General features: G+C 36.5%; 1 protein-coding gene across 29 annotated transcripts in view; it reads right to left on the bottom strand.

Moving 5' to 3' along the window:
* The window catches only part of VWA3A (von Willebrand factor A domain containing 3A), a 43,993-nt gene that overhangs the window by 866 nt on the left and 30,432 nt on the right, over positions 1–12,695 (bottom strand). For 4 of the 29 annotated variants that reach the window (XM_080556569.1, XM_080556571.1, XM_080556573.1 and 1 more), the window contains 2 exons: positions 1,059–12,120; positions 135–277 (listed from right to left, as the gene is read on the bottom strand). In XM_080556569.1, the coding sequence (XP_080412695.1) occupies positions 12,115–12,120 (6 nt within the window). In that variant the 3' untranslated portion in view covers positions 135–277; positions 1,059–12,114. Of the gene's footprint in view, positions 1–134; positions 278–1,058; positions 12,121–12,695 lie in introns of those variants that run through there. The other 25 variants (XM_080556552.1, XM_080556570.1, XM_080556580.1 and 22 more) reach the window with 22 other exon arrangements.

The raw sequence follows: 12,695 nt of genomic DNA, 5'->3' as shown, positions 1-12,695 counted from the left end.
TTACACCAGGGTTCAGCAGAGACAATGCAGAACTGGCCATGATTGGCAACTGTCAGCTGCATCACTTCCAGGATGACAGAGAAATACTAGAAGAACAACAAAAAATGCATCCTGCAGCATGCAGTTACAGATTATTTTGCCATTGCCTAGTTAATTTTTTATAATTTTGTTTTTGTCATTTTTCTTATTTTCTGCTTCACTTTTTGGATTTCAGACACAGGGAACAAAGTAGCAGATTCTCCATGCTGTTATGCTGTTTCAACACAATGTCAGCTCACTAAATTCAATGAAATGAATAGCAGAACAAAGTGAAACTTATGAGCTCCTTATGTTGAAAAATATCCTGACATTTAAAAAATGAAAAATAATTCACATTCCCAAACTAAATTTAAATTGGAAATAAAACTAAAACAGGTACACTTCCCTTGCTAAGGAAAATAAAATTTTCATCTCTAAATCATGCTACACAGTAGCTTTAAGCCATATAAAATTATTTCACCTTTTCTTCTGCAAAAAAGCACCTTTTTGTACACTGAAGTACACTGACAGCTAAAGTCAAACTTGTCACGTATACCATTAAAACATATTTTAAATTGGCATATATTTAAATACTGACAGCTGTCATTAATATCTCCTTACATTTTGTTTTAAGTTAGATGGAGGTTGTATCAAAAAGCATCTCACAAGTTTGAAGATCTTGCCAGAAATCTTTCTTAAAAAGCACTAATAGAATTAGTACATTTGTCAGCTTCATAGAATTAGAAAATTATTAACAATTTTTCAATGTATACAGTTGCATATAAGAAAAAAATATATATTTCCAGAATCAGTAGCTTCCTTGTTTCTCTAGATTTTGGAAGAGCTATTCTGACTTATTCATGCATGGTTACATCCTTGCATTCATAAGCATAGTTACGTCCTAAGCAGTTCATTTAGTATGAGTTCCTCTTAGCTCCCCTACTTGCATTTCAAATATTAGAAATGCAGAAATGACTTCCCCAAAGAAAGTTAGTCAAACATTTCAGATTTTTAAAAATAGCTAAAGAAGTAGTAAGTACCCTTGGTAGAATCCTGGATGTCAGTGTTATCCCCGTGCTTCCTGTCCAAGTAAGATGGTGAGACTTCTCTTTGCTGGACAATTAGTAACTTAAGGGCATCAGGTACTCTAGACAAACATCGAGATGTTCACGTGTGCTCAGGTCCTTTTGTTGTTCCTGCTCCTTTGTAGCTGGTGGCTGGGCTGGGAGCCAAAAAAGGGCAGGGCTTAATTTGTACATAATTTGCGTTCCTTTTCAGGAAATAAATAAATAAATAAATGAAGATCTCCACATCAGATCCTTCTAAACATCTTACTGTTACCTGGTAAAACCATTGATAAGACACTAGACAGCACAAATATACTACTGTAACATCATTCTGTAGATAAGTTGTACTAGATCACTAAAATGTCTCAGCCAGGGTTCTTGAAAAGTACAAAGAAAAAGGTTCTTAAGAAAAACTGGAGAGAAAGTCTTAGCACTAGTGTTTGAAAACAGATCTCTCACAGTGTGAAACTTTGGTTGGATACATCTCATCTAATAGCAGGCTGAATGGAAGTATGTTTCCTTTCCACCTACGGTTTTCAATCTAAATTTGGATACAGAGAAGAAGGAAAAATCTTGTTTGACAAAGGTACTTTGCACTTTCATCCTGATTCTTCTATCTTCATCCCCAATCCAATTTTGTATTTGCAACGTAGGCGCAAAGTTTTGTTCTCTCACTTCCAGGATGAGTGAAGTACAGGCAGCAAACTAACTGGTACACAATAGAACAGGAAAAGACTTATTCTTAAATAGTGCATTTAAAATTTATTAATCAGTTAATTTATTATTATTATAGAAGTTCTCTGATCCTAAGATTTTAAAGCACTTTTAAAACACACATCCTTTTGCAAATTAAACAATAAGAAATCAAAGCCAACATTTTTAGATGGGTGTGTCTAAAATTAGGCCTCAAAGCAGTAGTTAAGATGCTAAAGAAACACTCCCAAATCTAAATATAAATGACTACAATTTTAAGTGTTGGCATGCTAGAAATATCTCAAGTTCATACGTGACTTTGCAATTTAAAAGCAATTTAATGGTCACGTGTTGACAAGGACTCAGACTGACACCTAGGCAAATATATTTTAGCATAATATATATGCACTGAAGTCCTTGTAGTCTGCATTAGAACCTTTAAACCTGTCAAGCTAATTTGCACTTCTCAGGTTGCAAAATGAGTAACAAACCCAGCTCAGAGTAAAAGCCCCAGGAGTACAGAGTTCTTTTGGTTGAGATGGTCACAGCACTCAGATTTTATCATTTTGCCTGAGAAAGAAAGTGGCTATTCCATCCATTCCTAGACTACTAAAGAACTCCTCCACAAGTCAAAGCACCTGGTCAGCATATTCGTAGCATATCTATCCCTCATCGCTCACTGAAAATAAACCAAGACTACTTTAACTTGACTTTGGGTTCCACCTTAGCCAGAAGAGCTTTTCAGAATGAGTGTTGTGTACCTCACCTGTTACTCTTATTCTCATAACACAGAAGAGAGGTGGCCATAATTTATTCACTGCATCCTGCTAAGTCTTTCTGAAAGAAACAGATGCTAAAGTTACAATGACAAATGCTGCCACGTTTAGACTTAAGTTTGTTTTTGGTCTTGAATCATAACTTATACAGTTGCCCTTTTCTACCTTTTCTCCTATAACCGCTCACAGTTCACGTAGGCAGACAGAAGTAAATAAGACAGCTGATACTTCCAGCAAATGACTGCATAAAATGCAACAGGAAGGACTACAACAGGAAGATTGCCAGTTTACACAGAGAAGGTCCACATTTCTGAAGTATCATGTTGGCTTATCAAAACGTTACTCACATCCAGAGTGTAAAGCAATGTTGAAATGTAATTGCCCTGTTTCACAGAGGACTCTAGTAAGCTTACACAAGCTGATTTTACTCACATGCTGATAGATTCACTGATAAATCTGAACTGAGTAAGGGTGAGTAGGGTTCAGGACGTGAGTAAGACGAGACACTGCATGTCTCCAGGATACAAAGAAATACCCTTGTCCCCATTGCTTGTTCCGTGGGCACGAGAGCTGAGTGTTGGATCACAGACAGGTAGAGACAAGTATTAGTTCAGGGCCTAGGAGCCAGACGTGTGGAGACTGGAGATTGGCCCCTTTCATTCAGCAGCTCCCACTGCTGTCAGAGGTGTGCCAGTTCTGGACGCAGCTGGGAAGGAGCCTGTTTGGGAATTGGTGTTGTGCTCTCTCCAGCAGTGTTGACAAGGCGTCTAGATTCTCTCTGCTGCAGCAGACTTAGCAGGTGCAGGTGCCAGTATAACACATAGATAAAATATAGATTTATCCGTATGTTTAAGAAATCTGTACAGAAACCTCAATTAAATCCTGATTAGGCTGATTTTGATGAAACACCAACTAGAGATGAGCACATATTTTTTCCTAACTGCTTATGACAATAATTTTATGTGCAAATTTAGATATACACAGGTGATGCAATTCTCTATTAAAAGAAGTTACATGCTTTGAGGTCTTTATTCATCGCATTAAATATAACTAGGGCTGATTTAACAAATAAGTAATCTCTCTATACTCTTGCAAAATGCGACCTCAATTATTTTACCAGTTCCCTATTCTGAAATATTTATCAGTTTTAAATGTTTTATTTCTCTACTTTACTGAAACCCCTTTTGTTCCTTTATTGCCAAAAGGATACATCGTTTATTTTCTTTGTATTGTTCCTTATTTTTCAGCCTATTCCTGGGCTTTTTATCATCAAAAGTAAAGGGCAAATTATGCAATAGATCACTTTAAAAGCATATTAGAAACAGAAAGCCAATCTAGAGAGAATGAGCAAATAATTGTGTTTGTATTTTACCTTAAGGCCTAGGCATTTCGTTTTTTGAGCCTACCGATTAGTAGTCTCCCAAACTTAGTTTTCCTTCAGAGGAGTCATCTCTCAGGCTATTATGTTTCATAGCACAGTTTGGAGAATGTGACACAAATCTACTTGCAAAGTTACATATCCACTACAGTCTTCAGTTCATCATTGAGGTGCAGGAAAAGACAATCCATAAAACTAGAAACAATTTTTAAAAAAGAACTAAAAATATTTGAAGGCTAAAAAAAAGCAAACCCCACAGCTATCAGGTTGAAAATATTATTTTTAATGTAACTGAAGATGAGAAATCACTAGAAGGATTTAAAGAGGGTGACAGGATAGGAAGATCATTTTTGCAGGAACATGCCAGTTCGACCTGAGCAAGGCAGGACTGCCTTTCCAGGCTGCAGAAAGGCAGTGCTCCAACTGCGAGGTAACAGGAACTTGCATGAGGGTTTATAATTGTGTGGAAGTTATTATACAGAAGGCAGCCTTTAACAGAGACGTAACCTTAGCATGAAGAACTAGAAAGAAGTCTGAGTTAACATGACAGCCGGATGTTTGGCCTGAGTCATAGGCAAGATGGTATGCTCTGGAGTGCCGAAGGGCAGAAGAATAGCAGAAAACCTTAAGAGACTAAGCTCTCTCTTAAAGCTATGTTGAGCTGGAAATGTCCAAGCTAAGGCAAGAACACAGGAGTGAGATATGAAAGGCTGAAGTAGGCATGTGAATTGTTCACAAAATGGTTATTGAGATTATCCAGAGAAAGAAGAGATAGCTTGATATAATTATAAAGAAGTTAAGGGTGGTGGATCTTCCTTATACCATATTCTGAAAGCAATTAAAGAGCCAGAGGGGAGAAAAAGGAGATGATGTAAGTGAGTAAAGGGAGAATAAGAAAGTGAGCAGGGGGCACTATATTGAAACCAGACACAATCCTGATCTTTGCTGTCCATACCCTAATATGTATGAGAACGATGAATTGGGGAGATTGCCTTCTCACCAGGAGACAGCCTCAGAAGTCCAGATAGTTAAAAGTACTGTCAGAAAACCTCACCGTTGTTTCTTTTCATCTTATTTCCTCTTACTGTAATCAGATCAAAAGCTGTTATGAGCAAAGAGGATAGTTGGCCAAATGAGGGTGTACAGTAGGGGAAAGGCTGATTGTGAGTGTCAGGAGTGATCAAAGAAGCTGCATGTTTGTGGCTATCTCCAGTGCCCTAAATTGCTGCCCTGTTGAAATGCTGCACTGCTGACTTTGGTTGGGTTCCTGTGCCTGAAGTTCTTTGTGGGAAGCAGGGTATGAGGGGATGTTACTATATCTGTCTGGATCTTCTCGCAGCATTACATCAAAATTAAGTCATAGTATACACCCAGGCGAAGGAGCTAGGAAAAGTATGTAGCCTCCCTCTGTGACTTTACAGAGCAACCAGGGCCTGAAAGAGGGAAGGACCGAGAGACTAACATTAAAGGACTGGCATCCTTGATACATGCTGCTTTTTGCTAAATTCTCTAGAGATTTTTTTCTAATCTTGATTTTCTAGAACTTGTCTTGCTTTCATACCACAATTTCCCCAGCTTTCACGTCACTGCTTTTAGTTTCAGCTAACAGTCATGATAGCTGAAACATCAACAAATGATACGATGTTTCATATGAAACATCATCAAATTTAGTATAAACAAAGTATATTATAATCAATTGCTGTTTGAGTTTTTTAGTTTTAAATGACCACATAAAAATCTTTACCACTTGACCTAAAATTACTTCCATAGAATAAAGTATAAAAAGTCCTTATGGAGAGTCTGAAGATCTGAAAGCCTGAGAGATTCTGGTAACTTGAAGGTATGGCTACTCCTCTCTAGGTTTATGTACAAGAACCAGGAGTACAACACTTAGGAGTTTTTCAGCCTCTTTCTAAAACTGTCAGGAAAGCTGTCATTTTCAATAGGAAGAAATTACATTTGGCAAAAAACTTTTGTATGCACTATTTCTAATGCACTACCACTTCTTGACACTTAATGAAAACAATTCCACGAGAAAGAAAGAAACAAAACCCTACAGTGCTCAAATAATCATCGTGAGCTGCAGGCTTTTCATCGAATAACCAGTCTAGTATGAAAATCTAAACTTACTTTTGTGTTATGCCCATTGTTCATATGTTGTATCTAGTCAAAAGGTATGAGTAACAGTAATCTTCAGTACCTCCAAGATAAGCAAAGAAATACATGTATATAAATTTAAGCTAATTGAAGTCTTAGGCTTTCACAGGCATAGACACAAGGAATATACAAGGGATGGCAAAGATCCAAAGGGGAGTATTACTTAGAATTATACTGTGCTCTCCCACTCAGATCCCTGTAGCAATTGGATAGTGTGCTTACTGACCAATGCAACAGCATCCTATACTGCCCCCTACTCCTTTGGTTTATCCAGTTGTGCCTCTACATTACTGCTACTTAACAATTTGTGTTTTCTTTATAATACACTGTAACAATTTAGCTGAAATGAGTACAGCATAAAAATACCCTCTAATCATTTGACTTATTAAAAAATCTGTATCTAAAACCTAAATAAGTAGAGTTGTTCAGGCTCATAAGTGATTCTGAACACCTTGTGCACTTGTTCACATCCAGCTGCCCAGCCATATTCACTACTGACACAAACATATGATTTCAGAGTGGTAAGACTGGTTTGGACAGCGTACCGAATCTCTGATCCCCATTGCAACCCCAAAAATGTCTGGAAATACCTGTTGTAGGCTATAAGTACTTTTGTAGTCACTCTCTGTGACTACAAAAATCAATCATCCTTATAAAAAACACTGAGTCTAAATCAACAGAGAGCTGAGAGAAGTGAAGTGATAGTGGTGAAGTATTCAGGTTTTAAGTGAGATGACAGAAAAAGCATTTAAATCAGAATTGAAATCTGAAGGTCTTGCAATGTTAATAGAAAAGAGGAAAAAATGGAACTCTCCTCTAAACACCTCTATGCAACTTGCTGCGCATAGAATTTTCGCTTCAAAGAGAGAAATCATGGGATCTGAATTTGGGAGAGGACACTGAGAATATTTATTTTTCATATACATTTAATCAAATGCTAAACATTACTACAGAACAAATATTTCTAAGGAATAAAATAGTTCTTAAAACTGTGTCACAATATTAATGCAAAACCAGATGTAAATTACCACCCAAAGTACACATCATAAATGCAACATTAAGTACTTTACGATAGTACAACATTCTTCACATTCCTTGCTCATTTAGAAAAGGAAGATACAGAGGCTGAACAACTTACCGGTGGTCATGCTGCAGTTTCATGCCAGAAGAGAGAAGACGCAGATTCTTATTCCCATTATTACACAAAACGCATATTTTCTATACCTAACACAGCAAAAGAACAATGGTTTGCTAAACTAAGTTAATCTCTTCTGGGCAGTTGAGTTCCTTCTGATTTTTTGATAGGCAAAAAGACAAAGCATTCATCACCGTGCACTTCAATAGTTTGCCTTTCATAAAGATACTTTTCTGTATAATAACAATGCAATTACATATTTCTGAATAACAGAATAGTTACTTATGCGCGTATATTGTTTAAAGCAATGACACTATGCTGTTTTGTTTCATGTTCTGCCATCTGTTAGTGGGTTTTTATTTTTAATATCATCAGATACAGTATTTCTAGAAGCAAGCATATCAAATACTTTAAACAGCTTTCTCAAAGTTTAAAAAATCAGGGTTTTCTATTATATTAATCAGACAGCTAGCTGCAAAGCTGAGAACTCAGATTGTTTTAAAATCCCTTAGATCTTCATTAGCAAAAATCTTACTCCATCCCTTCCTTTTTCCTGATCTTTGTGTATTTATTTGTTTTATGATTCAACATATTTCATCATTTCCTCTTGGAAGGAATAAAGCACACATGAATACTACAAAGCACAGCCTTGGAATGTGCCATATAAAATACTTGTCAAGTTAGGCTCTCGTTTACTCTGCATTTGTGGTTGCTTTGCATGCTGCAGAGTGATTTATATGCCAAATGAAATGGTAACTCAGAGGCTGCATTGACAAGGTAGGGTGTATTACAGGAAGAAACAAAGCAACTTGTAATAGCAATAATGGGCATGCCCTTTATCAGCTCTTAGGTTTGTTAGAAAGGGGGACAGTTTGTACAATGTTTAAAGGAAGGAATAAAAAATAAATGCATCATAAATAAAAACACTGCATTGTACTGAATAAAGGCATGTTTCTTTGTAGAGAACAGGGAGGAGAGTTTGCCTTCTTACATACAGGAGTCACAGAGAAAACTGAAAAATGCAGGAGCTATATATATATTAACACATGCAGATTTAAAAAGATTATGGAAGACAAACCCTAGCAGGTTTCCTTTTAATTCAAAGTTTTTCTGTTATTGCACTGGAAAAGAGAATTAGAGATCATCATTACTATTACATATTTTTTCATACCCATAAAAACACTGCAGGAGTTAAGAGGGCACAGGAGGTGGCTTAGGATAGATGGAAGAGAAGGATTTATTTTGCATAATGAGTCAGATATCTTTTAAAATCTTGTCATAATTTCTACTAAGTTTCATTTACAATTTTCTATTTACCTCTATTGTTACTATAACCCAGAAATTGTAACATAATATGCAGAATTGTCCAAGTAGGAAAGGAAAAAGGAAACACCCTCTAAAAGACACCAGGTTCTTAACCAATAAAGAACTACAAAGTAAAGAGCCTCAGTGCCATCTTAACTGTGGCCACAATGACAGAGGAAGCCCCTACCACTGAAAGCATGTAAACTTTTAGTCTACAAGGTCTGTCTATTTTACCTATCACACTCTGGGTAGAATTTAAGATTCTAAATGATGAAGCCTCATAAGATAAGACAGGGATCATCAATTTCTTTGTACTGTAGTTCCATCAGTGCATTCGGTATAGATACCTAAACTCTAGATTCTATCTGTTATAAAAGACACAGGTAAAAAAGTAGGATATTTTCTGATGCTCGCAGGTTTCTGAAACTAGATTTTCCATTCTCTCTCTCAAAACTATTCAGAAATCAAATATCTAATAAGCATCTGCTTGAGGTTGTTTCACAGAGGACTGAAGTTTGACGGAATGAAATGTATCCTACATATATCTAACTGGTCAAGATGCATTAAAATGATCGAATGAAAATTCTTATTACTGAGTTGTACTAACACTTTTGGGTGCCTAAAATCTTGGAACTTTGTGGTTTCAAATCTAGAAAAACACTAAACAGAGATAATATGCCTACAAAACATGGATAAATTCTTACTGGACAGAATTCCATAGGGCAGAGCACAACACACACTTATTGCTGACTTCTGCCTTAGAAGCCGCATAAACTTGCTGGGGTTGTCTCAAGTTCAGGCATAGTTAGATGGATGAATTTACTGTCCCAAGCCATCTCCCCCTCTGCTGTCGGCTGTTTTCCCCCGAAGCAGGTATGGCTGAAGCACACACAAAGGAGTTACCAGTTCATACTAAGCTAATACGAACATCTGCACTCACACAGAGGTTACCCATTCTTGCTATGAAGCCAGCAATCTTCTGATAAGGAGTTGAACACATCCTTCAGGGTAACAACTGGTTTAGCTGTTTGCCTTTAATTCACTACATGCAAATCAACATATTCAGTGAGTCACAGCAAAGACATTCACAAACAAGCTGGCAGAAAAATACACAGCTTTGTCAATTATAAAACTCCTCTTTTATTATGGCTTGAATACAGTGAATTGCATTCCAGGAAGCATGAACCAGAAAAGCAAATGACATATACATGACAGATCAACATAGAAAAGCCATTAACAGAGCACTTGATTAACGTGGTCGTCATTGCTGACCCACCTCCTTAAAATGTTTTCCTGACTAAGTAGTCCTCAGATTGATGGGAGCAGGTAGGACTAGAGTTTCCGGGTAGGTAATAGGAAGGTGACAGAAACTGTATTTTAAAGGAAGGAGCTGCTCTGCAGGCAGCCGGACTGACCAACCTGCAAGACAAGGCTTCAGAAGCATGGAAAGAGAGGCTACACAGCTTGAAAACACTTCCAAAAGAAGTGAAGTTAGATGGGATGCAATGGCTAAATACTGCAACTCCCAACAGTTTTAGAGCTTCTGTGGTTACAAAAATTATAATGCAAGAATTTGTTCCTTACTTTCTTGTTGCATCTTTCTTGAACGGAAGGCTTAGGAACCCTTAGCTCACTCCACCAGCAAGAAGACAACTCACAAAATCCTAACATGTATTTATGTCTACTGTCTGAACCTGGGAGTATGCTCAAGAGAATCAGAGCTATGAACAAATGACCAGTCTAAACTAATGCAAACAAACAAGAGATGAGATGAGTATTAGTGTATATTGCAGTGAACTTCGGATTACATAGATCCATTGATGATCAGTCTACGAGATATTGTTTAAACCATATTGTTTTGAATGAGTAAAATCTACAAAAAATAACAAATACCATACAGAAAAAAAGGCTGCGAATGAGAGGTGTGCCAGACTGCAATCTAACACAACACACAGAAATGTTCTGATTCTTACCCACATTTGCAAAATTTGTCATATGCATTACTATCTTACTTCATAAAGAGTCTATGATATCACTTAACGTACCTGCACAAGTATATTACCTTTTAAAGCCCTCTATAACAATATCAGAATATATGCTACAGCATTGTGACATTTCTTAAATCCTCCAAGGAATAAATAAGCATCTTTCCATCCCTTTTGTCATTAATCATCATCTAACATTTACATACATTCAATAAAAATGTAATCATTCCTACTGATTTACAACCAAGATTTTCATATCAAAGCATCTCAGTAGTTACACACATACCAACACATATAAAATATACTAATAAAAATCACAGACAGTGATACTTAGCATAAGGCACCTTGTTAACTGCAGTATTCCACAGTAGGTTGGTACTAACGAGGAGGCAGGAGGCAGGTGGTGCAGAGCATACAAGGCTAAAAAGAGACTTTTATGATAGAAATAAGTTTTAATTCTTTATAGAGACAAAACAGATAGAGGAAAAAAAAAGAGAGTATCTCCCATATCAAATCATTCCCACCACATGGCACTCAGGACATGTGAATAGCTCCTGAATAAATTCAGACCAAGTATCTGTATTTTGCATTCTGGATTGTTTTTCATTAAATATTACATATACTAAAACCTGAAATGAATTCCTAGACCTCTGAAGACAACAGTAAACACCTACAAAATGCTAATGAAGTGTCATCACTGAATTCCTCATTACAAAAACGTGTATTTCATAAATAAATTGGAAAAAAAAAATGTGACTCGATACTGTAGTTAGCTTACATTTGATTTTCTTGTAATGGTACTGGAAAAAATTTTTAATCTTTCTATGGCAGGAAACGTAAGAATTTAATAGAATTACTTAGAAGACTGGCAGTGTCTGGTTATACAAACATAACCATGCTTTAAGAATATCAAGATATTTCTTGTTTGCATGTCTGAAGATTTCTGAATCATCCACTTTAATTCCTTCTCTACTGCCAACATAGAATGAAAAAGGTAGAAATAATTATTAGCAAACTTCTTTTGGCAAAAACATTCGTTCCAAGCTTTGTTTTCTACACTAAGATTATTTCTTGGACTTCCTATTCAAAATTGGAGTAAAGAATTCCCTTTCTAGTATCATAACCCTCTGTCACATCTGTTAGGGATAAGAGCACCAGCAAACAAGTTTCAAAGCAATTGCCAAAAAAGACATCTTTGGCATAACCACCAATTGATCGAAGCAATTACAAGGATGATGCAGTAAAATATTTTTTCCCAGCCTGAGGAGAAACAAGAGTTGTGATCCCTGTATAACTACTATATATAAATTCACTATATTTTCTAAAATTTGTATTAACCACGTTGGAAACTATCCTTTGCTTATGACTAGACTTTGGAGAGTGCAGGGCTTGATTTACTTCAAGTCTGCAAAACCTGCAAGTGAAGTAAATTAGCATCACTTATCATCTGTAATCTCTTCTCTGCCAGAAGTTTAGAGACAACAAAGAGTACATCTTTCCTCCTTCTGCTCGAGGCTGGAAGCTTTACGCATACAATTAAAGAGAAGGAGGCTAGTGGTATCACTCCAATCATCTTCGGCGTCCTTTGTTGGTATAAAATTTAATCCTACAAGTCAAGAACATGAATAATTTTTTAAATACAAAATCAAAATATATGAATCACATAAGCTCACCATCAGAACTGAAAAAATGGTACTGGAAAAACAATATAAATCAGTAACTTTAAATCTTCCTTATTTTTTTAATTGTGCTACAATGTTATGTAGTTTCTGAAGTACGTTAACACTAGCCTCTGTTTCTACATGTCCACAACAACTTTCTTGCTACTACAGGATGGTTGTCCTGTTTCTTCTTCAAGCTTTAGTGGTCAGCCCTTATACTCTCAATTCTGCTCATATTTGACCAGATTCCAGGTTTTATACTCTACGAAGCAAGTCTTCTTAATCAGCAGGTCTGACTGGATTTTTTTCTTCCCTTTGAATGACTGGGCAGTAACGTAAACCAAAATACAAAGTACAGCTATAGAAACAGGGATCTTAAACACAGTCTCACCATACATCTGCCTTACCCAATCCTTGACGAACATCTCATCAGGCCCGAGTTCTTTACTACAACTCTCTCTGTAGTTGTCTGCCTGTCCATTTTTCCCTTCAAACAGCTCTGTGACAAATGCTTCTGTCA

Source organism: Anser brachyrhynchus, assembly GCF_964034855.1.
Source record: "Anser brachyrhynchus genome assembly, chromosome: 15".
In the NCBI taxonomy this organism is placed as follows: domain Eukaryota; kingdom Metazoa; phylum Chordata; class Aves; order Anseriformes; family Anatidae; genus Anser; species Anser brachyrhynchus.
This window is presented reverse-complemented; position numbering and strand designations above follow the sequence as displayed.